Source organism: Ceratotherium simum, chromosome 6, assembly GCF_057802395.1.
Source record: "Ceratotherium simum simum isolate JZ-2026a chromosome 6, ASM5780239v1, whole genome shotgun sequence".
In the NCBI taxonomy this organism is placed as follows: Eukaryota; Metazoa; Chordata; class Mammalia; order Perissodactyla; family Rhinocerotidae; genus Ceratotherium; species Ceratotherium simum.
In genome coordinates, this window is record NC_141905.1 from 70,006,701 (window position 1) to 70,031,467 (window position 24,767).

General features: G+C 35.4%; 1 protein-coding gene across 1 annotated transcript in view; it reads left to right on the plus strand.

The window, feature by feature from the left end:
* Positions 1–24,767, plus strand: part of PDCD4 (programmed cell death 4) — a 26,312-nt gene continuing 1,545 nt past the window's right edge. The window contains exons 1-11 of the mRNA XM_087432576.1: positions 1–133; positions 5,086–5,192; positions 10,316–10,618; positions 12,175–12,269; positions 13,955–14,068; positions 16,374–16,595; positions 18,401–18,498; positions 19,432–19,546; positions 22,096–22,203; positions 22,437–22,547; positions 23,208–23,347. Of these exons, the coding sequence (XP_087288702.1) occupies positions 5,150–5,192; positions 10,316–10,618; positions 12,175–12,269; positions 13,955–14,068; positions 16,374–16,595; positions 18,401–18,498; positions 19,432–19,546; positions 22,096–22,203; positions 22,437–22,547; positions 23,208–23,347 (1,349 nt within the window). The 5' untranslated portion in view covers positions 1–133; positions 5,086–5,149. The remainder of the gene's footprint in view (positions 134–5,085; positions 5,193–10,315; positions 10,619–12,174; positions 12,270–13,954; positions 14,069–16,373; positions 16,596–18,400; positions 18,499–19,431; positions 19,547–22,095; positions 22,204–22,436; positions 22,548–23,207; positions 23,348–24,767) is intronic.

A 24,767-nucleotide genomic window follows, 5' to 3' on the forward strand; every position in this document is an offset into this window, starting at 1 on the left:
AACAGAGCGAGAGGGGCCAGAGACGCTCCGAGGCGGCGGTGGAGGCTGAGGCGCGGGGTCGGGGCCGGCGGACCAGGGACCTGGGCGAGCGGCGGCGGCGGCGGCGGCGGCGGCAGCGGCAGCGGCTCAAGGGGTCAGTACCGGCGGGGCGGCTCGCACGCTCGGGAGGCCTGCGCCCTCCCCCAGCCCGCGTCTCTCCCCGGAGGCAGCCGCACGTTGGGAGGGAGAGGGGGCGGGGGGCCGCGGCGGCCCGGTCAGGTCGGGGCCGGCGGGCGGGGGTCTGGCCGCGTCCTCGGGGCCCCGCAGGCCAGGCCGCGCCGGCTCTAACGCCCCGGGCTGCGGTCGGCCGGCCCCGGTTCCCTCCTTCTGAGCCCGGGCCCGGAGCGCGGCGGCGCGGGCCCGCCCCCTCCCGGACCCCCTCCTTATTTAGCGGGGCGCGCGGGGCGCTCGCCGGCGGGGGTCTCCTCCTCAGGCGAAGGCCGCGTGGTCATTTTTATTGGGGCAGGGGGCGTGGGGAGGCGTGCTTCTGGACCGACTGAGATCTCGGGAGGAAGGTCTGCGCCCTCCCCGCCCCCGGCCGGCCCTCCGCCCGCGCCCCCGAGCCCAGCCCCGGCCGCCCCGGCTCAGCATCCCCCGGCCCGGGCTGGGGGCCGCGGGCGTCCCTGCGCCCGCGGGAGGGGCGGGGGGAGCTGGGAGGCGGACACGTGCCCGCCGCCCCGGCCCTGCGCCAACTTCGCCGCGCCACTCCTCGGGCAAAGGGTCGCTCTTTTAGTTTAAATGAATTCTCCCAGAGACAACAAAGCCGAGAAGGGAGCCCCCTTTCTGTGAAACGCATGCTGTGTCTGCTGCATTTGTCAATTTGGTACCGCAGTGTACCTGGGGAGGGTTCTTTTTGCAAGAGGTTCAAAACTGTCTGCAGATGTCAGTATCGCCGGTCTCCCCAGGCCCCCGTGAGAACCGGCCACGGAGGCAGCAACTGTGTGGTATCTACAGGCGAGTTAAACGATTGCAAATGCAGCTTGGAGTGGGAAAAAAACTCACGGCTTGTTTTTACTTGTATTTTTACTATTAAGTTTTAGAATTTTGGCGTTCTTGCTAAAGTAAGGCTTTTTAGGAAACCACCATATACTTTTTAAAAAAGGGGCCACTGCAGATGTGTTCTAAATTTAATTATTGGTATTTATGCCCTTAATTTTCTTTCATTATGAGTTTATTAAATTCCTTAATATCTCAGCAGGCATCTTTGAATTTTATATATATATATATTTTTGTGTGTGTGCGTGTGTGTGAGGAAGATTGGCCCTGAGCTAACATCTGCCAATCCTCTTCTTTTTGCTGAGGAAGACTGGCCCTGGGCTAACATCCATGCCCATCTTCCTCCACTTTATATGGGACACTGCCACAGCGTGGCTTGTGTGGCTTGACAAGTGGTGCATTGGTGCGCGTCGGGGATCCGAACCTGCGAATCGCGGCCGCTGCAGCGGAACACGCGCTCTTAACCTCCTGCACCACCCAGCCGGCCCCTGAATTATATTTTGATTGGTTTTTCTGTTGTAGTAATGAGAAAGGAAGAATAGTTGCCAGGAGTGCAAAAATAAATGACACTTTGATATTTACCATAGTGCTCACTTTTGCATCATTATGGATGAAAGCTTTTAGCTGATATTAGGTTGCTAATTAGCTGTGATTGTAGCCCAGAAGTGAATGCAAGTAATTTTCTAGTTATCATATGGCCTAAACTTGACTCCAGAAAGTGTCCCAGTGGTTTATGAGGTATATTTCAGGAAGTAGATTTTTTGGGGGAGGGGAATAAAGTGGGAGGGTGAGGCTCTATCTTTCAGGGAATGTCTTGGCATACTTCTGATTGTATGTTTCTGTGAAACACATTGGAGAAATGAAAACAGTGGTTAATTTCAAACTTAATTTTGTTTAACTTATGTGTATAGTTTTGTTTTCTTATTGAAAATTAATTTTACAGTTTAATATGAAGGCTGCAGGGTTTAGATTTTTTGCTTTACATTTTAATTTTTGGGCAAAAATCTTAAGGATTGTTAACTGGAAAAAAATTCCATTACTTCGGAGAGAGTAAAAGCATGGAACATATCTTTATTCTCTAAACTTTTAAAACGTCCGTGTCACTATCAAGTGTGATTGAGTTCTTGATTGTGTTATCATTGTCTAAAGACACAGACAGGACTGTTTTTTTATGATTACTTAATAAAAACAAACTTGGTAAGTTATAGATAAGTCATTACCAGATAATTTGCCCAGCTGAACGTCTTCTGTATAATAGCTTAAAATAAATATTATTTTTAGTGTTTGGAAAGCAGTATTTAAAAATTCGATACAACTATAAGAGTGTATGTTTTAATAAGCTTCTCTCTGTTAATGCCAGAAAAGAATCTTCCTGTGGGATATTCAAATCTTGTATTGAATTTGTGCAAACAGTACTGGCTTTAGAAGGTCTGGATTCTAATCCTGGTTATTCCACTGAGCAGCTGTCTCTGGACAGATCACCTACCTTCTCTGAATCTATTCAGTTGTGTGCAAAGTGGAGTACCTACCTCAGCATTGTTCTGAGAGGTACATGAAGTGATACATGTAAAATTCTTTTTGAATTATAAAGGGCTTTATTACGTCAGTTATAATCATTTCATTTCCTTTATTAGCTAGGCACTGCAGAAAGTATTCTCTCAAAGATTCTACTTGCATCAAGTATGAAAAAAGACTTTTTTTTGTGAGGAAGATCAGCCCTGAGCTAACTAACACCTGTTGCCGATCCTCCTCTTTTTGCTGAGGAAGACCGGCCCTGGGCTAACATCCGTGCCCATCTTCCTCTACTTTACATGGGACACCACTACAGCATGGTTTGAGAGGCAGTGTGTCAGTGCGCCCCCGGGATCTGAACCTGCGAAGCCCGGGCCGCCGTGGCGGAGCGCGCGCACTTAACCACTGTGCCACCGGGCCAGCCCCGGAAAAAAAAAGACTTTTTAATGTAACTCTGGTTTAAAAAACTCATACACACATCATATGACATTTTTGCTTTCCTATAACACGTAATTCATGTACTGAGATGAAACAGATGTGGCATTTTCAGCCACGGAGGTCACTAAATATTTAGGTTTCCAAACTATTTTTGTTCATACATCTATGTGTATTTCTATATACACGTATATTTTTTTGCGTGTGAGGAAGATTAGCCCTGAACTAACATTGGTTGCCAGTCTTCCTCTTTTTTTTTTTGCTTGAGGAACATTAGCTCTGAGCTAACATCTGTGCCAGTCTTCCTCTATTTTGTATGTGGGTCACTGCCTCAGCATGGCTGAGGAGTGGTGTAGGTCTGTGCCCGAGATTGAAACCCACGAACCCAGGCCGCCGAAGCTGAGCGCGCGAAACTGAACCAGTACGCCATGGGGCTAGCCCCTATGTACATATTTTTAAGGTTCATTTTTCCCCTAAATGTGAAGTTGGGGGGAATTATGATATTGAAAGGTAAAAAATGTAGAATCATATATGTCTGTTTATTCTGAATAGCATTAAAGAGCCATCTCACCATTTTCTTAACTTTGGAAGCAATATGATAGCATCTTAGTAGCCTAAGGATTATGCTGTATTGAGAAGTGTATAATTTTAGCATAAGGTGTGTTTATTTTTGTTTTACAAAATAATATCCTTTCCTGGAGAAAAGGGCTATAAACTTATAAGATGTTAAAATAGTATATACTGAGGAATTTAAAAGTCAGTTTCACCTTTGAGTCCCAGAAGGCATCATATATCATTATCCTAAAATGACTTCTAACAGTAGGTTATGTTATATGAAAAAGATATACTTCTCTGTAATTAGTTTATTAGTCCTTTTCATTAATTTGTACATTTTAATATCTTAGAAGAGCACACTGCTAGTGAGATGATTGTAAATGAATGGGAGGACTTATATCTAACCTATATGGCTTAAACAGATAAATACTTTAGTACTCTAAACCACTATTTAAAAAATATTTCCAGAGAGATTCTGAAATCATATTTGGTTATACCTTCTGGTAATAGTTTTTATGAAAATATATTTTGATAGTCTTTCAGGTAACGTTGAATTTATATCACTGTCAATTGTCTAAATAGAAGTTAACTGATTTCATCATAACCTTCCAGCATTAATAATTTCTAAGCCATTTTGAAACCGAAGTCTAAAATACTGAGATGCTAATGTCATTGTACTTACTTCTTTCTAAAATAGGGAAGCTTTTTAAAAAAGAATGGATTTTTCAGATTGTAAAAATAATGCCCTCATTACAGAAAATGCTGATTTAAAAATTTTCTCCTAAAGTCTTATAATAGTAATTATAGATACTTGTGTGATGAAATGGCAGATATGTCTGCCTTCAGATATGTTGTAGTATGAAAAATAACACTATTGTGTGATAGTCTTGATTAATCAGAACTGTGGTGTTTGCCTTTTGTAATAGTTCTCATAATTCATTGGTAGCAAACTATCCAGTATTTGTGAATATCAGATTAATTATGAGGCCTGGTATTCCTAAAAAATTTGGGAGTGTGTGTATACTACTTTAACTTGAAATAAACTGTATAGCAAATGTATCTTTTAATTTCAATTTAAAGGGAAGCTTTGGTACATCCAGAAATATGGGCTTTTTTTTTTTTTTAAAAGATTTTATTTATTTATTTATTTTCCCCCCAAAGCCCCAGTAGATAATTGTATGTCATAGTTGCACATCCTTCTAGTTGCTGTATGTGGGATGCGGCCTCAGCATGGCCGGAGAAGCAGTGTGTCGGTGCGTGCCTGGGATCCGAACCTGGGCCGCCAGCAGCGGAGCGCGCACACTTAGCCACTAAGCCACGGGGCCGGCCCTGGGCTTTTTTTTTTTTTTGACACAGATAAACTTGTCAAGAAGTTTGAAACCAAATGTTAATTAGGGTAAGCTATCCTTGAAAGTAGAGTGAACCCTTTAAAAAAATGGAATTATTTGGTGATTTTTTTTTTTTTTTTTACAGTATGATTAAGTAAACTGAATATGCCTTAATTATATTGGTTTGGAAGATGTTGAAACTTTTTTTTTCTTTTTAAAGAAATAGCTCCCAAAGGAAGACTTCCATTTGGTAATTTAATCAGTACAAGTGAAATTAAGGAACAATGGATGTAGAAAATGAGCAGATACTGAATGTAAACTCCACAGGTAAGTAATTGTATCTTGAACTTTGACTGTATTGTGAGCAAGTTTCAGGCTGTACCAAATTTTATGAAAACATGATATTAAAACCATCTTCAAAAACTCTCTTATTCATGCTACAAGAAAACAAGTCATATTATTTTTAAAATCAAGTTTGTGGTTCTTATTTTTATGGAAATTTATCATGTCTTTATTTTTCTGCCCATCCTTGCATATTCCATACATTCTTATTCCCCAGTATTTATAATAAACTGTATGGTACAGAATGGAGAATAATGAACTTGCTGATTAATATTTTCACATGAGCTAGTTAGTGATTTCTACAATATAAACTATTATTGGTATCTTTGATATCTTTCCTAACTAATAATTTATATATTATAAATTACCTATGGGTATTTTCCCTGATTTTCCATGATGCTTCAAAGGCACATTATTATCATAAAATTTGTTTTGTGGACTAGATGTACAAATGGTGAGTAACTTCAGACAACTTAAAATGTATTTAAAGCTTTCAGAATAATCTTTGTAGAGAGTTAATTAGGATTTTGAAATATTTGGAATAGTAAGAGCTTTTGATATTTGTATATTTTATATAATTCTTTGCTTTATAATTTTATTAATATTGAAAAGATTTCTATTTTCTGTAGTTTAAATATATTTATACTTCATTTTTTTAATACTATAGCTTCATTTTTTTCAGTGACTTTAATTCAGTATTGTGTACAAGTTGTATAGTTTTCTTTGATAGGAACAGACACTTTGAAGTTGAAAATTCTTTGCCATTTTATATTTACAAGCTTTCTGATCTAAAGTGTGCTAGAAAATTATAGTTGAAAAAATTACTCTGATAATTAATGATTATTTTGATGCTGCTATATACAATAGCTATATGAGTACTTGTTTTTTTAGAATTATAAATGGGTATCATGTTCTGCTTCAGTGAGGTGGGGATGGTCATTATACAATTTAAGAATGTATTTCCCATATAGGTAATTGCTTCTTTTCTTCGCTGTCCAGTATGGTAGCCACTAGCCATATGTGGCCATTGAGCACTTGAAATGTTACTTGTCTGAACTGAGATGTATTGTAGGTGCAAAATACATACCAGATTTCAAGAGATTTGGTATGAAAGAAAGAAGGTGAAATACCTCAATAACTTTTTATGTTGATTACATTTTGAAATATGATGGGTCTATTAGAGTAAATAAAATATATTAAAATTAATTTCATCTGTTTTTTTTTTTTTTTTTTGGTGAGGAAGATCAGCCGTGAGCCAACATCCATGCCATTCCTCCTCTTTTTGCTGAGGAAGACTGGCCCTGGGCCAACATCTGTGCCCATCTTGCTCCACTTTATATGGGACGCCGCCACAGCATGGCTTGGCAACCGGTGCATCGGTGCGCGCCCGGGATCTGAACCCTGGGTCACCAGCAGCGGAGCACATACACTTGACCGCTATGCCACAGGGCCGGCCCCTCTTTTTACTTTTTAACATGAATACTAGGAAATGTAAAATTACATCGTTGGTTGCCATTATATTTCTATTAGACAGCACAGCTCTAAGTTTTATACTTTTTGTTTTCTGACTATAACACGTCCTAGTTCTAACCCTGTTCTTGATGCCTCTGCCCACTACTGCCTTAAAAAAAGGAGTTACAGTTCTTTAATACTTGGATAGGCCTAAGACAGACCTTCTTTGCAGTAAATTTTTCCTGTAGCAAATAGTCCAAGTCAGACAGACTAGGGTACTAATTCCAATTCTCACTTTTACCAGCTCTTTTACTTTGGGAAAGTAAGTTATTTGCACTGAACTTCAGTTTCCTCATGTATAAAGCTGGGGTATAAATACTCAAAACACTCTCTATAGCTTTATTGTCAGGATTAAGTGAGGTATAGTGTATGTGTGTCATGCCCATAGCATGTAGTATGTATGTAACAAATGAAAATGTGCTAATATTAATTCTAATTATGCCACTCAGTGGACCAGTATTTGAAAATGCAGTTGTCTGGTACTATGGGAATATAATTGGATTGGTTACTATTGAGATGTCAGAGAATTCAGAAAGAGGGAATTAGTACACAGGAGAAAATAATTTTGAAGTCACCACATTCTGTACTCAGGTTTTTTTATGTTTTTAATTTTGGTTTTCTTAAAGTGAGATTGGTAGTGGTTATGGAACCTCAAAACTTAGGTGAGTATGAATAGCAAATATAAAAGAGCAATTGATATAAACATGGGTTAAGAATTATAAGGTATAATATAAAAAATATACCTAGGTGTGTCTACTACTATAGATACACAAAGATCTATTTGAAAAGATACTAAAATAGTTGAAGAAAAGAAACTCAAGTATGGCAAATATATTTAAATTGAGTACTTGAGTACTCCAAGGGACAGTATAGAGCATTTCATTATACTTCTAAGTCCTTATTCTTCTGGGTGAGTTCAGTGGTTCACCTTAATTGTAGAATAATGAAAGCAGTATGTTACAGGTAGATGTTTCATGTTTTCTTCAGTCACTGAGACTTACTTGAAACTCCATCTAATTTGTCTGATCTCTGGTCTTTCCTTCTCCTTCCTCTTGATCTTCTGCTTTTCTCTCTTTACATTCACTCCCTTGTTCATCCTGTCTCTTTAGCTGTTACCACGCTGCTGTACTGTAGCTTTGTATTTTCTATAGTTATAGTCATCTGAGATTCAAATGTGGGTTTGAATCCTGGCCACAATCCTTTATTACATATGCAACTTTTCTGTGAAACATCTTCCGTCTCTAAAATGAGGATAAACAGCATCATTATAGAGCTTTGTGAGGATTATAGACCATGTATCTAAAGTGCCTAGCGTAATATCTAGTATGTAACAATAGTGATGGTAATGACAGAAGTACTACTACTATGACTACTAGTCATAGTATTTAGTTATGATGATGTCCCAAACTCACCCTCCTAACACTGTCTTCCTCTCTTTGTCTAAAAACGTTTTAAGACATTGTTTCATTCTTCTTTAATCTAGTCTGTTTAAAAGGCCTTTATTTTTTCTTTAAAAGTGTCACTTTCTTATTTACCCCAAAGTTACTACCCTGGCTCTTTCCAGTTAGCTTGTAACTGAATTACTGGAACATTTTCTTAGCTGGTCTCCCACTGTCTCTTAATTTTATTTATTTATTTATTTTTTCCCCCAAAGCCCCAGTAGATAGTTGTATGTCATGGTTGCACATCCTCCTAGTTGCTGTATGTGGGACACGGCCTCAGCATGGCCGGAGAAGCGGTGCGTCATTGCGCGCCTGGGATCCGAACCCGGGCCGCCAGCAGCAGAGCACACGCACTTAACCGCTAAGCCGTGGGGCCGGCCCTCCCACTGTCTCTTTTTTCTAATATATTCTGTATTGCTCTGCCAAACTCATCCCCCCCATCACCTACCTATGATATCCAAGCTCTGACCATTTGACTGTGGGAGTGGTCAGCAATTAATTATTCTGGTGATATTAGCAAGGGCAAGATCATGAAGGACCTTAAGTTACAAGGTAATGAGTTAATACTTTTTTGACCCAGTGGGAATACCTTCAAAGGATTTTCAGTGGGGGCATGTTTTAGAAAATCAGTCTCCATGCAGTTTGGAGAATGGTTTGAAGATGGAAGGCAGCGAGACTACTTAATGAGACTAATGAAGTAATTTGACTCTACTTAATGTTTTTGTTTGTTTTTTGATTACCACAGTTTGTTCCTAACTTGTATACTTTTTGTCAAGAGTTGTAAAGATTTTGACACATCTATGCCTTTTATGGGTAGATTTAAAAAATTTTTGGTTGCAACATATTATCTTAAAACATATTTAAAGTCCATGCACATAGATTTAACACATCCTAATTACAGTTGGGAATATTTAAAACCATTTCAGGGATTCAACTCTGACTTAACTATAATAAACAAAACTCTTGCCCAGGGGCAACTAATTCATTCTGACTTACAAAGTTTTCAGAGCAAAGCTGAGTGTCTTCATGTCATTTTATCTCCACGGACATTTGAGTTGATAGTATGAAGGATACTGTGCTAGATGCTGAGGATACAAGGAAGTACAGTATAGGCATAGTTCCTCTTTTGAGGCTTATGACTTATTTGGAAAAGCAAGATTGCTATATAAAAAGAAATAAAGTGATTTACATGATGTGGTAAATGAGCAATGTGTGAGCATTAGTGTTCTTTTGGCTAGAATTGTTAGGAAAGTTTTCATGGAGGAAGTAAGACTTGAGCTGTATTCTAAAGGATTTTGATAACTGAAAAGAGCAGTGAGGATGACATTCTAAACAGGGGACCACTGGGAACTCCAAATGCGTTGCTATCTTTTAGGGGATAATGTACAAATCTTAGGCTGGAGGATTTTCAGAGGGTGGTAAGTAATATGAGTCAGGTTTGGAGAGATGCATTAGAACTTTGAGATGATGGCTTTGAAAGCAAGCTTTTATCTTTGAAAGCAGTGAAGCCTCAACAGTTCAGTTCAGTAATCATATGTGATCACTTATTTGCCAAATGCCTGTCAGGCTCTTTGGATTAGTAATATTTCCTAAGTATCTGTAATTAATCATGAGGTGTTTGGCAAGTTAAGTACTCTCAGCCTTAGTTTCCTTATCTGTATAAATGATGTAATAAATAGCTCTCAAACTTGTGGGTAGATGACAAAGTGCCCAGCACAATGCCTCATAAATAATAGTAGGCATTCTGTAAATATTACTTTATCTCCCTTCTTTCAAGATCTTTAGTCTTTTCTTACTATCTCCAATTGCTTAACTCTCTTAGCTCACAAAAGTCTAAAGGTTTTATATTTGGTGTTTATATTACATGGATTTTATGATCTAAACTCATGAGATAACATGTTTTCCGTAAACTTTGCTCATTAAAATTCAGTGCCTTAGTTTACTTTCCATGATAATATGAAAACTAATCATATTTAGTTGTCATTTATTAGGTTGAATCATATGAAATTGACAATATGTGACTGTTACTGACTTCCCAAAATGGTAATTTCATGTGATTCAACCTAATGTAACTTACGACTATAACTGGTGTAACAGTAGATGGATGGTTAAAACACTTACTTAGAATTTTCTTTTTTCATTTTCCTCCTTAAGATCCTGATAATTTAAGTGACTCTCTCTTTTCTGGCGATGAAGAAAATGCTGGGACTGAGGAAATAAAGAATGAAATAAATGGAAATTGGATTTCGGCATCTTCCATTAACGAAGCTAGAATTAATGCCAAGGCTAAAAGACGACTACGGAAAAACTCATCCCGGGACTCTGGCAGAGGCGATTCGGTCAGTGATAATGGAAGTGAAGCCCTTAGAAGTGGAGTAACTGTACCAACCAGTCCAAAGGGAAGGTTGCTAGATAGGCGATCGAGATCTGGGAAAGGAAGGGGACTACCAAAGAAAGGTTGGTATATACCACGGCCAAAGAAACAAATGGAAAAGAATACTGTCAGTTCTGGTACTATAATTGCCTTTTTTTAGGAATGAGAGAAATTTAAACAGTGATAATGTAAGATTTTATGGTTTGTATATATTATTACATAGTAATAATCTGAGGACCATCCCACTGTTTCTTTAAGGTGAGCCTTTTGCTTGTTTGAATATATTTAGTTTTCTTGAGCAGAGTTTTATCTCATTTCCAGCAAAATACACGCTGATGCTTTTCACAGTTATGAATTGTGCATGTACTCTCTAACTTTGCTTGAAAGAAGTAGGGTCAGAAATTCATCATACCTATTATCTAATGAATCTAATTATGTCCATTGTTAAAAATACATGATAAATATAAATTTGCTAATATCTGGAACAGAACTTTAATGATTTCGTAGATCTAGTTCTGAGTTTTCTTTAGCTCTGTTTATTTTGGGTACTGAAGTGGAATGGTCTATTTCACTGTTATATCTCCAGTGCCTGGAGTAGTGTCTAGCAATATAGGTGCTTAACTCTTTGTTGAATGAGGGGTTTGTCAGCTTCTGTCTGTGGTAGGATTTTGCTACTACTTGGAGATTTCACCAGCTTCCAAATGGTGGGAGCTTCAATTTGTAGTCTAGGATTCTTGCAAAATGTTTTTGTGATCTGTCAAAAATTGTTACTCTTGTTGAATGGCTCTACAACCATTGGTTGGATCAAAATGAAAGCTAGTTATCAGATTCTGCTTTACTCTGGTGGCAAGGATTATACTCTAGGTATAAAATAAAAACCTCCAAAAACATTGGTGATACTATAAAGTTCTTTAAAGATAACACAATATATTGAGTCTTATAAATATATTTCAGTACGTTTATGTAGAAAAGCAACTTTGAAAGTTGGAATTGTTAAACTTCTAGTTGGTTTGTATATAGAAGTAGACAGAAACAATGGTTGGTGCTGTTAATGCTTAAATAGCAATTAGTTATTTGTAACATATTGCTAGTTGCAAAGTATAGTTTAACGTGTACTTTTATATCTAAAGAGTATTTGACTTTAAAACATTTGATAGTGGTCATTGTGCTTCTTTGTTAAATAATTTTTCCCTTGTTGAGTTTTCTATGCCACATCTTACTGGCTCAGCATATTTCTTTTTGTTCTGGTCCCAAGAAATGTCAAATAAAATTTAGAGCTCAACTGTAATATCACCTCCCCTGAGGTCCCTGATATAGCTGTTTTTCTGATCTTTTTTTTTGCTTTTATTTTAAAGCATCTGCCTTTTTAGTTTTAACTTTATAAGCTATTTCAACTTGATGTTTTGGAAATAGGTTTTAAAATATATACTATCTAATCATTACTGAAAAAGCAGTGATCTGAATAAAAAGAGGTTTAAGGTATAACTTTTAACTGGAAAAAAGACTAGCATAGAAATTAAAATAGTTTTTTGGCTGTTATTTAATTAACGTCTGACATTTAGAATTATTTTAGATTTCAATTAAAGTTAAAATTTGTGAACTTTGTGCTCTTTCCTTTCTCAATTCTAAATTTTTTCAGGTGGTGCAGGAGGCAAAGGTGTCTGGGGTACACCTGGACAGGTATATGATGTGGAGGAGGTAGATGTGAAAGATCCTAACTATGATGATGACCAGGTATCATTGCTTTACTTTTAAAAAAATATATATTTAAAATGCGTATAAACTTTTTTGACCTCATGTTTGTAGTTTACTCATACATTTGTCAAACCATATATTCTATATCTATACTCACACCTGTCAAATTATATGATTATGAGTAGTATGTATATAACGTGTGTATACATGTATGTGCACGCACACATTAGTATATATATCTAAATCACATATATACTCTACTTTCAGACTGTTAGGTTAATTTTGGATTAGGAAACGAAGTTAACTGACGTAATGTATGTGTAATTTTCACTTGGTTTCTGAAGTTGAATTTAAAGTAGGTCTTTACAAATTCATTTAGGATTATCAAGTTGAGTACTTTTTAATAAATTCTGTTTAGTATAGTTTCTTTCTATATTAATGGTAATGGAGAAGAATATATATTCTTTTGAACATCATAAAAGAGTCATAGATACAAAGTTCCTTTTAAATATTACAGAAGTTGTTTAGGATGGTAACTATATGGTAAATTTTATTTTTGGAATATGTGGATCTTTTTTTCTAGGGACAATGCTGAGAATGTAAATTTTTAATAGATTTTATAATGTATTTATATATATTTATCTTTTTAATGGAAAATTTCTGACTTAGACAAAGTAGGATACTATAGTGGACCTGCTTGTACTTATCTCCCAGCTTTACTGACTTCCATAATTAATAACTCATGGCTAATCATGCTTCATCCTGTACTTCCATTTAATCTTCCTCTTGTGTCTGTCTGCCCCTGCCCCCCCCCCCGGCCCCGGCCCCCCATGCTCTGGATTATTTTGAAGCAAATACTAGACATTATGACATATTTTTAAAAGTAGTGTCTTTGCATAAGATAGGCTGTTATGATGAAAATTTTAGACAGGAAATTATCAGGGTATACGTTAGATTGTTTTTATTGTGTATTGTTTGTATGTATGTACTTATCTATTTTAACCAATAGTTGGACATGGAAATATTTCTAAAAGAACATGAAAAAATATATTTTAAAACCAGTAGAGTTCAAATACTTTAGAATCTTTGCTAAATATTCTCATTTTAATATATAGTCTTTCAAGTGTATGATGTTAGACTGAAGCCAGTCAGAAGTTGCATGTAAACGTTTCAGGGCCTTTTTGCAGAGGAGAAGGGGGATAGAAGATTAATGGACAATAATTGTGTTTTTGAAATATCAGTTGAATAGTGCTTTTCCTTAGAGATTTTTTAGTCACGACAACATTGATTTTTGTTATAGGGACTTTTAGTATGATAATACTAATCGTGAAGTCTTTGGTTCCTGCTTCATTTTTTTAGTAAGTAAAGTTTTAATGAAAATACTAGGTATGACAGGAGGCCGTTAAAGCTTTTTTGGTTACTGAAGGATTGGTGAGAGATATAAAAATTAACAGAAGATATGGGAGGTTGGGAGCAAGTCATATATTTGCTGTGGTTAGTGGTTCTAGTCTATCGTATTGGTTTATTGTATTGCAGATTTTGAAAAAGAACAGTACAGATTCTATTTTTATATAATACAAGTGATCAAAGCATGTAGCATCTCTTTTTCTTGCCCTGAATGGGGATTACTAACCAGTTGGAATATAAAATTATAAAACAATTTAAATTTATCTGAGTATTTTGTTTTTAAATTTATAACTCTTTTCTCCCTCTTCCCCTCTCAGGAGAACTGTGTTTATGAAACCGTAGTTTTGCCTTTGGATGAAACGGCATTTGAGAAAACTTTAACACCAATTATACAGGAATATTTTGAGCATGGAGATACTAATGAAGTTGCGGTAGGTTTAAAGTTGCAAGTATAGGGGCCGGCCCGGTGGTGCAGCGGTTAAGTGCGCGAGCTCTGCTTCGGCGGCCCTGGCTTTGCAGGCCCGGGCACCCACCAACGCACCGCTTGTCAAGCCATGCTGTGGTGGCGTCCCATGTAAAGTAGAGGAAGATGGGCATGGATGTTAGCCCGGGGCCAATCTTCCTCAGCAAAAAGAGGAGGATTGGCATTGGATGTTAGCTCAGGGCTGATCTTCCTCACACAAAAAAAATAAAGTTGCAAGTATAATTTATTTAATATAGGAGAACACTATTAAAAACAAAACATCATATCCAGAATGATCTTGGATCACTGAATAATTAAGCATTTTTCTTTTGTGTAAATGAATTTCTAGCTGAGAAATGGAATAAAATTTCATTAATTTAGACTACTTCTTGCCTGTTTGGGATCTGATGAGCACTGTGTGCCATTTTCTTCCCTGAAAAATGGCACAACACAGTAGTTTAGTAATTTTTATAATTATAACATTTTTATAATTGATAATTTATAAAATATAATTTTAACAATTTCAGGGCATTTATGGACCTTGTGAAACCTTCTCAGAAATCTCAGTTAGAAATGCCTGACTTAGTTCCATTTTTTTGACGTTCATTTCAGTGCTCAGGATTAGGATAAAATTTATCTTTGTAGTCTGTCCAATAAAAATAAGAGAACACAGATATAAAGATTTGAAAAAGAATGTTTACAGAAACCAAGATTACAAATGTAAGTGTTTTTGAAGCATAATTTGCATGGGAATGTTGACTGTGTTATGAGTTGTTCATAAAGTAAATCTAAAAGGGTAAAATAAAATTATTGATCTAGTTAGAATTACTGAAAAAGTAATAAAATTGTAACTCTTCAGAAGACTTTTATGATTTAGATTCTTTTAATTCAGACAGGGCTTTCTTGGTTTGTCTGATATGAGGTTTGATATCTTTGGATTTGTAGGATTTGAATATAAAATAAGTATTTGTTCAGTACATACAATGTGGGAGAATTTGTAATAGGTGATTCCTGCATTTTTGAAGCTCAGTCAAATGAAGGAAGTGATAAATTATTAAAATATAATGTGAAACATTCTATTATAGAGGAAGAATTTAACTGAGTCCTATGAGGGCAAGGACTGTTGAAATCCTTTTATCTATCTAGCATGGGATCAGTGATATACTATGTGTTCAATAACTGTGTAATACTATGAGCAGAGTGTTAAAGAAGCATAAAACGGAGAGTAATAGAAGAGATGATTCTGAGCCATCTAAGGATGATTAGGAGTTTGTCAGGATAAGATGGTTGAAGAGGGTTTGTTTTCCGGGAAGGCAGAGTATCATGTTTAAAGGCAATGAGTTAGTTGTTCAAGCGCAGTCCAGGAAGATAAAAAAGAATAAGAGACTGCTAACGAGGATACCACTTAGGTGGCTGTGAAAATAGTTCTGGCACCCTTTTATTAATATACCATGATTTAAATATTCTGAGAAAACTTTAAGTAAAAAGAAAGGCACTCTAAGTAACTAAGGTAGAATTTAGCCTCTAGGGTCAAACTGCCTATATTTCATTTTCAACTTGGCCGCTCCAGCTGTGTGCCCTCAGCAAATACTTAATTTTTTTGTGCTTTGGGTCTGATGAGTATGATGATAATACCTCTCTCAAAGGGTTATTTCGACTATTAAATAAGATAATATAAAATAAAGTGGCTGTTATAATGCCTGATACATTATAAGTGCTCAATAAGTATTAGCTGCTGCTGCTATTATATTTTTAATAGGAAATTTTAACTTTATCCCAGCATTTAAAACAATAATCCCACTTAAAAACAATGGTTTAAGATCTCATTTTAAACTTTATATGAAAGTATAAATTTTTGTGTGAAGAGAAAGCTTTGAAGAAAAGTAGAGTATAAACAGCTTATGATAATGTAAAATGAATCTCCCCACAAATGGTCATAAAACAATATTCCTAGAAATAATAGATTATAAAGCAGAAGGTTAGTTAACTCCTAACACCAAACTTAGCAGTGTTATGTAGGTTAATAAACTATTTTAGGTGTAATTCACGTCCTTGAGTTCAGTGATGTTCAGACAGTTAAAGCTTGACAAAGTGGATCAATATCTAATTTATATGCAGAGAAAGATGTATTTATCCTATCCTACAAAATATGACTGCTTCTCTAATTATTTAGAGGGGGAGACGTAAGGATATATGGACAAAATCTTAATTTTTTAAAGGTAAAATTATATTGAATTAAAGGCAGTGACATACTTTTTCTTTTTTTCGAATAGGAAATGCTAAGAGATTTAAATCTTGGTGAAATGAAAAGTGGAGTACCAGTGTTGGCAGTGTCTTTGGCATTGGAGGGAAAGGCTAGTCATAGAGAAATGACATCTAAACTTCTTTCTGACCTTTGTGGGACAGTAATGAGCACGAATGATGTAGAAAAGTCATTTGATAAATTGTTGAAAGATCTACCTGAATTAGCATTGGATACTCCTAGAGCACCACAGGTTTGTATGATTCTTCTGTTTGTTCATTCTCTCGATCCCCCAACTACACTTCCAGTTATGGAAATAATACATGCTTCTAGGAAATTTTAGTAGAACAAAGAGGAAAAAATGGCCCATATTTCTTACCACACAAAAATAGCCCTCTAACTTTTTGGTGTATTTTTCCCTAGCTGTTCTTTAATATTTTTCCAAACATAATTTTCATCATACTATAATTTTATATCCTACTTTCCCCCCGATGCTGTGTATAGTTTTTAGATCCTATTTTTTTTGCTCTGTTCTCTATTATATGTCATTAAGCTGTTTTATGAGCTAGGATTTAAAAAAATGTAGATTGTTATAATTGAGGATTGAATTTACTTGACTAATGTTTATTATAAAAATAATCATAAATAAGACCTTTTGTGGGGAAATAATTAGAAAATTCATGATTTTTGCTTCTGTTAAGATTCTGTCCTCAAAGCCTTATACTTTTATTAGATTTAATACATGTTGACACTATAATATGACTTTCTGGTTTGAAATTGAAAACGTGTGAAATCATTGCTATTTACTGGAGCAAAGCAGTAAATCAAGATGGGAGCACTTTACTTAAACATTAACTTAGGAATAGAGTATAGGTAGGTTAATTCCTAAATGCTGTTTCTGTAATACTTTCCTGTGACAGACAGTAGTTTGTGTAAGGTATTGAGCTGTGATTTGAATATGGACTTTTTCTTTTTATGCCAATACCCCTACTTTAAAAAAGTGAGTACATAAGTTCATGTTCACTATAGAATTTTTGAAAAGAAAAGCCAAAAGGAAGAAAGGCCAGCAAAACTAACCACAGTTAACTGTTAACATTTTGGTGTTAAATCTTCCTTCTACTTTCTGAGGGTGTATATCAATGTATGGTTTTTATATATCCTTACATTTTTTGTTTGTTTTAATAAAAAATGGAATCAGGGGCCAGCCCCATGGCCTAGTGGTTAAAGTTCCACGTGCTTCGCTTCAGTGGCCTGGGTTCGGATCCCGGGCATGGCCCTACACCACTTGTCAGCCATGCTGTGGTGGTGACCTACGTACAAAATAGAGGAAGATTGGCACGGATGTTAGCTCAGGGCCAATATTCCTCAAGCATAAAAAAGAGAAAGATTAGCAGGGGATGTTAGCTCAGGCTGAATCTTCCTCAGCAAAAAAAAAAAAAAAAAGAAAGAAAGAAAAAAGGAATCATACTGCGTGTGCTGTTTTGTAAATGTGATTTTTCTTACACCGTACGATGTGGTAAATGTGTTTCCGTATGGCCCCATGGTGTACCATCTATGTATGTATCAGTTAACCACACCTTTATTGTTGGACACTTAAGTTTCCAATTTTTCTAAGAAATAATGCTATAAACATACTTTAAGATAAATATTTGTATGCAACTTTTTCTCCAAAAGATATATTCCTTTAATCAAACAGTTTTTTCAGAAAACCTAGTCCCATTTTTTTTTCCCCCAGGAGAGAGGTTTGTCTTGACTTTGTCATTGACTTAAGAAGTATTTTTGATCACATACTATGTTTCAGGCAGTGTGCAAGGTGTTGGGGATTCAGTAGTGAGCAAAACAGATGTGCCCCCCCCCCCTTGATGGAATGTTAAGATGTGGGAGTATATGCCAAGCATAACTAGTAGGTGCTAAATAGATGTTTTTTGAATATTCCAAAATGTCTTAGGTATTCACTGTGTAGTTTAACTAGTCTTTATCATTTATGTATTTAGAAATTGTGTTCTATAAAGGTTTATTTAGATTTTTTTATATAACTCTTTTTTTTTGTTATTGTAGTTGGTGGGCCAGTTTATTGCTAGAGCTGTTGGAGATGGAATTTTATGTAATACCTATATTGATAGTTACAAAGGAACTGTAGATTGTGTACAGGCTAGGTAAGTAAATTAATTTTCCTACTTAGAGTTTGACAATAGGGGAAAATTTTACAGGATTCTATTGAAATAACACTTAGAATTAATCAGACATTGTGAACATCTGTCATTTGTGTCTATCTTCCACTGATAAAACAAAAGTGAGAGCTTGTTGGCATGCTATAACAAGAAGAAGAGGGTACTATAAGGCAGAAGTACTGGGTTTTAGCTAAACCATCTGCTAACTTCATGTCAAGCCACTCTTCTCTGGGCCTCAATTTACTTATTTCATAAAATGAAAGGATTAGACTTAGAATGTTCTTGAAGGTCCTTCAGGTTTTAGCATTCTGTAATTATTTAATATTCTAATAAGATGGACAGTATTAACAAAGGAGCCCCATTTTCAATTTTATGTTTATCTATTATAGTAAATCTTAGGAAATACTGTTTTTCAATCTTGTTCTTTGGTGTGATTAATTATAAGCTAAATGTGATATGTGAGAGTTATGCTATATGATTTTTCATAACTTCCTGGAAACAGATTTGGACTTAGCCATGTCTTAGGTTTTTTCAGGTGTAGATGTTAATTTTCTAGGACTACCTTAGGGTCATAGTGGAATGGTCACCCTGGTGGGAAGGCATGGATCTATGTAAAAGTTAGTTTTATGTGAAACGTTCCTTCTCAGTATAAATCAATTATTTTGTAATAATGTTAGATTTTTGTTGACTGAGAAATGGAAATAATAGAATATGAGAATATTAACATGAGAAACAAACTTTTTTTTTGCCCGTAACTTTTTATTTTGAAAAACAGTTTTTAAAAGACTTTTAAATTTTAGGTTGCTTTTATGTTATGTGAAAGCTTTTAGTGCATATCGGTTTTTTCCAACTTTATTCATAATTTGGTCAACCTTAAGCATGTCTGGGCATCAAAATTAGATTTTTTTTTTTTGGTAGAGCTGCCCTGGACAAGGCTACTGTGCTCCTGAGTATGTCTAAAGGTGGAAAGCGCAAAGACAGCGTGTGGGGCTCTGGAGGTGGGCAGCAGCCTGTTAATCATCTGGTTAAAGAGGTAACTATTGGGTATTGTCTTTAAGTTAATTTGTACGTATTTCTTTAGGGAAATAAACTATGCCCTCTAGCTGGTATTTTTGTGGACAAAAATTAAGGTCAGTCTTATAGCTTCAAATGGAAAATTGAATAATCCTTGTATATTTGGCTTTATACCCTTTTGCTGTAAATTACATAATAGTTATATCATTGTTATTAAATTTTTATGGTTTCTCTGACTTAAAAATGAGACTGTGTAAGGTTAAAAGGGCTTTCATGAATAATTGTAAGAAGTCTGTGTATGAACCTCAAAGGAATGCCTGAAGTGTTTTTCTTGTATTAGTATTTGAAATTTTTCAAATACTGTTGAAGTAAGACTTTCTATTTTCTAGTTATTTAGTAAATATCCATTTTTATGGGAGCAATTTGAAACTGGATAGTCTCAGAGTTTAAGTTATGAATTATGAACACTAGAGTAGATCAGAGTGGTAGATTTTTATAAGGAAGTTTATTACCTGTATGCATGCTTTAAAAGAAAAAGTAATTGCCAGATAACTGCCAAATAAAATGCCAGATTTATTCTCCATGGTTTTTTTTCTAGCAATAAAGTGTTCTATAACAAGAAACCAAAAAAAGTATATAATCTGTTTATTTGCAGATCTTTAAGAAAATTAGAAGATTTATAGTTTATGTGCTTCTGATTTTTGGGTATAATCTTTTCATGTGACTATAGGTTTGATATTTAGTAAATATTTTAATGATATGTATACGTAGTTTGAGTGTTAAGGAGCTCAAATATAATTAGAGCTTTGACCATTTTTGCTTTTATATATGTTAAGATAGATGAGCTGGTGTTTGTACTGTCATGATTCCATATCTGTTTTTAAAAAAATTAAAAAGTTAGAAAAATTTGAGGTATAAAAACAGTCAAGATATTAGGGCAGTTTGGCAAGAAAATGAAATAAAAGCCATCTAGATTGGAAAGGAAGAAGTAAAACTATCTTTCTTCCCAGATGACATGATATGGATGCAGAAAATCCAAATGAATCCAAAAAAAAACAAAAAACAAAAAACCAAACTATTAACTAATAAATTCAGCAAGGTTGCAAGATACAAGATCAATATACAAAATTCAGTTGTATATGCTAGCAATGAATGATCTGAAATGAAATTAATAAAATAGTTGCATTTACAGTGGCATAAAAAAGATTAAAATACTTAGGAATAAATTTAACAAAAGAAGTGCAAGTCTTGTACACTGAAAACCACAAAACGTTGAAAGAAATTAAAGAAGATAAATAGAAAGATTTCCCATGTTTATGAATTGGAAGACTTTATATTATTAAGATGGTAATACTCCCCAAAATTAATATTTTGAGAAACTACAAGCTATTTTATGGTCTGTTGAGAATTATCTCAACAAAAAAATGGTCAAGATGAAAATTGAAATAAAAATACCAATATATGAATTTGAGGTTGACATTTTTTGGGTATTCATTTACTTTTTACATAGAAGGATGAGTTGGACAAAGAGGACTTTTAGAAATGTATATGTGTATTTATAATTTATCATTCTCAAAAATGCATGGAACCCAATGGAAAACATAAATACTTCACATAACAAAGTTAAAAAAACTAGTGATATACTTTAAATAGTAAATGTATTAAAGTGAAAGCACTTTATTCAAATGCCATGCTTTAAGTATTTACTTTGCTAAAGCATGATAATAGGTATTATTCATCAGGATGTATTCTGTTGATCAAATTTTACTTTACCTTTTATGAAAATACGTTGTAGGAGTTGGAAGTAGAAGATAATAAAATGAGATTATTTTATTCAGTCTTTGAGCGTCTACTAGGTGCAAAGGTGATTTCAACAGGCATTGTATGGGGAAGAATATTCCTAGTTGAAATTCTTGTGCTGAAAAACTTTCCCCCCTTTCCTCTGGAGCCATAGATGTTACAGTACAAATCTGAACAGGAAAGTCAAGACTTGCCTCTAGCTATAACTGGAAGCTGAGTTACTGAATGTTCTAGATAAAGGGTTTCAAATTCTCAGTTATAGAGAAAAGAGAAACTACATGGAAATTTTTGCCCTGTCTAGTAAAGCCTTATCATCATCTCTCATTTTTTGGCTCCCAGTGCACAGTTAACGTCCGGATGGAAGTGAAAGAATTTTTGCCGCTTTAAAAATTCATTTTGAGACTTCCAGGTAGTGCCCTCTAGTGGTGTTAAAGATCCCTTGTTTTTTCAAGGAGCATTGAAGCATGATGGTCATAACTCAGGCTGTGTACATCTTAAGTCTCCTTGTAGATCTCAGTGATTAAGACAAACCGAAGCACTGCATTTTCTTCATAATTATGAACAATTTAAAAATCTGGGATTTACTTTTTAATTATGAAAAAATTCTGTTATGATAGTGTCATGTCAAGTCTATATGTTCTTAGCTGTTTGTGATCTGCTATTTCGTCATGTAATATATTGAGATTGGGGTAAATAAATCCTTTAGGCAAAGCACAGTTTTTTTAAAAATCAGGAATTCTAACACATCTCAATTTTTAAATCTAATAGATTGATATGCTGCTGAAAGAGTATTTACTCTCTGGAGACATATCTGAGGCTGAACATTGCCTTAAGGAACTGGAAGTACCTCATTTTCACCATGAGCTTGTATATGAAGTAAGATTACTCTGACATTCCAAAGAGAATTAAGTCTTTCTGCACTACAGTGACTTAATGCTTCTTTAATAATGTACTTTTTTTTTTCTTTTTAAAAATTTTAATGTTAAGGGAGAAAATTATTTTTAAATTTTCATAGTGATTATAGTTACATATTAGAGAAAAGAGATCTGATACATTTTAGGAGCAGTTTCTTATATGAAATAATGACCCAAAATTCATTCAATTTTTAGGCCATTGTAATGGTTTTAGAGTCAACTGGAGAAAGTACATTTAAGATGATTTTGGATTTATTAAAATCCCTTTGGAAATCTTCTACCATTACTCTAGACCAAATGAAAAGAGTGAGTATAACATTATTATGAACAGTTTTTAGGCTTATACCTTAAATATGTAATGATTGAATACAGATTATGAATTGTCAGTGAAGTTTTCTTTTAGATATGCTTAGTAGTATTATGCTTATTTATTTATTTTTTTAAATGGTAGTGTTTATGTTTGAACCTCTTGCAGCCATTTCTTGGAAAGTAACATGTCACTGGTTTTTTTTCTGTATTTTTAAAAATGTGATTATGGGTTCTTCCTCAGAGTTCTAAGATATGATTTCTGTTTTACATCTACAGAGAAACATGTACTTTTAACAAATTATACTTTAAAGTACTTTATTCCTATTTAAAACTGTATGTGTTGCTATTAAAATGTTGGTGAGGTTCTTACTTGCCTTTTATCTTTTAAAAATTTAGTAAATGTTTATAGAGAAGTAGATGGGGAAGAAATGTGTCCAATGTCTCATGTTTGCCTGAAGCTCTTTCGAGAGAACAGTTTTAAAGAAAACATTCTGTAATAAATGTACCTATTATCTGTGCTTTTCAAGGTTTAGATCTGACTTCAGTCTAATTATATGAACATTTGGCCTTAAATATAACTTGATGACAGTGATGGGTTGTATGGCATTATGTATTTTATATGGGCTAAAAATTCTGTGTATAATTTCATTGTTTTAGGGTTATGAGAGAATTTACAATGAAATTCCGGATATTAATCTGGATGTCCCACATTCATACTCTGTGCTTGAACGATTTGTAGAAGAATGTTTTCAGGCTGGAATAATTTCCAAACAACTCAGAGATCTTTGTCCTTCAAGGTACTTGATTACTTTCTCAACATAAAATACTGGTTGAGGTGCTTAAGTTCGTTTTCTATCATTCCAGTCTGTCAGAAAAATAATAGTATCTTCCTTGAAGTCACTCTAGAGCAAAAATCATCTGTTTTGAGTTTATGGAGAAACAAGGGGGAAGCTTATTTTGCCCTCTTGTAAATCTATACAAGACTACCTCATGAAACCCCAGTTCACTAGAAGGAAACTAATTTTGTGGAGCAGTTCTGTGTACCAGGCTCTGTTTTAAGTAGTGTAAATAATTATTTCAGAGTAGAGATTATCACCAATAAGATGAGAAAATTGAGGCTTTTCTAAGGTCACACATGGTAGAGGCCAAGGATGAATCCAGACTTTTTCTGACTTCAAAGATGTAGGCTAATTCCTGTCCTCTATGTAGCTTCTTTTTGCTCCTTCATAGAATGGACAGTTGGGGCTAATTGGATCTTATCTCACTAGAAGGTATGTGTGTGATTCTTTGGAGGTAGTATATTTGTGCTACCAAGGTCTCTTTAGGAGTTAATGAATTTTTTGTTGTTAAAATAAAGCTTATAATGAAGCTTATAATGTAATAGGTATAAAAGTTTAGTAATAGCTAAACTTCTTGTGTGGGTCTGTTCTACATACATTTTAAGTTTTTGTAATTTTTATCTGAAAAAATTTCTAAGCTTTGCATATATATATATGTTTTTTTTGTGAGGAAGATCGGCCCTGAGCTAACATCTGCCAATCCTCCTCTTTTTGCTGAGGAAGACTGGCCCTAGGCTAACATCCGTGCCCATCTTCTTCCACTTTATATGGGATGCCACCACAGCATGGCTTGACAAGCAGTGCGTCGGTGCACGCCCGGGATCCGAACCAGCAAAGCCTGGGCCGCCGCAGCGGAGCACGCGTACTTAACAGCTTACGCGAGTGGGCCGGCCCCGGAGCTTTGCATATTTTTATATGGTACATTGTGAGAATTAAATCTCAGAAAAATTCTTCCTGGTAGTGTCCTTTGCTCTAGAAAGTTTAGAAGCCATTAAGAGAGAAGGACAAGATAATGGTGGAAGATACAGTTTAATGGCTTTGATAAAAATGTTTGAAAATGTAGATCTCTACTTGGCACCATTTATGTACTGATGTGCCAAGTCGTATATATCAGTAAAAACTCAACTTTGGCAAGGATTTTTGCTACTTTCTGCTTTCTTCCCCTCCTCAGTCTCCTAATATTTTAGTCTGAAACGTTTATGTTCAGGAAAATGTAGCTGGTTTCCACTTAGTAGGAATAGGCATCAACATCTTGGCACTGGCTTTTTAAAAAATTTTCAGCCTGTGTTCAAAAGTCTAACTGGTTATCTCCTTTGTGGCTTTACTCTCAAGGATCATTTGAGGAGATACCTAGACTTTCTGTGTATACCGTAGAACT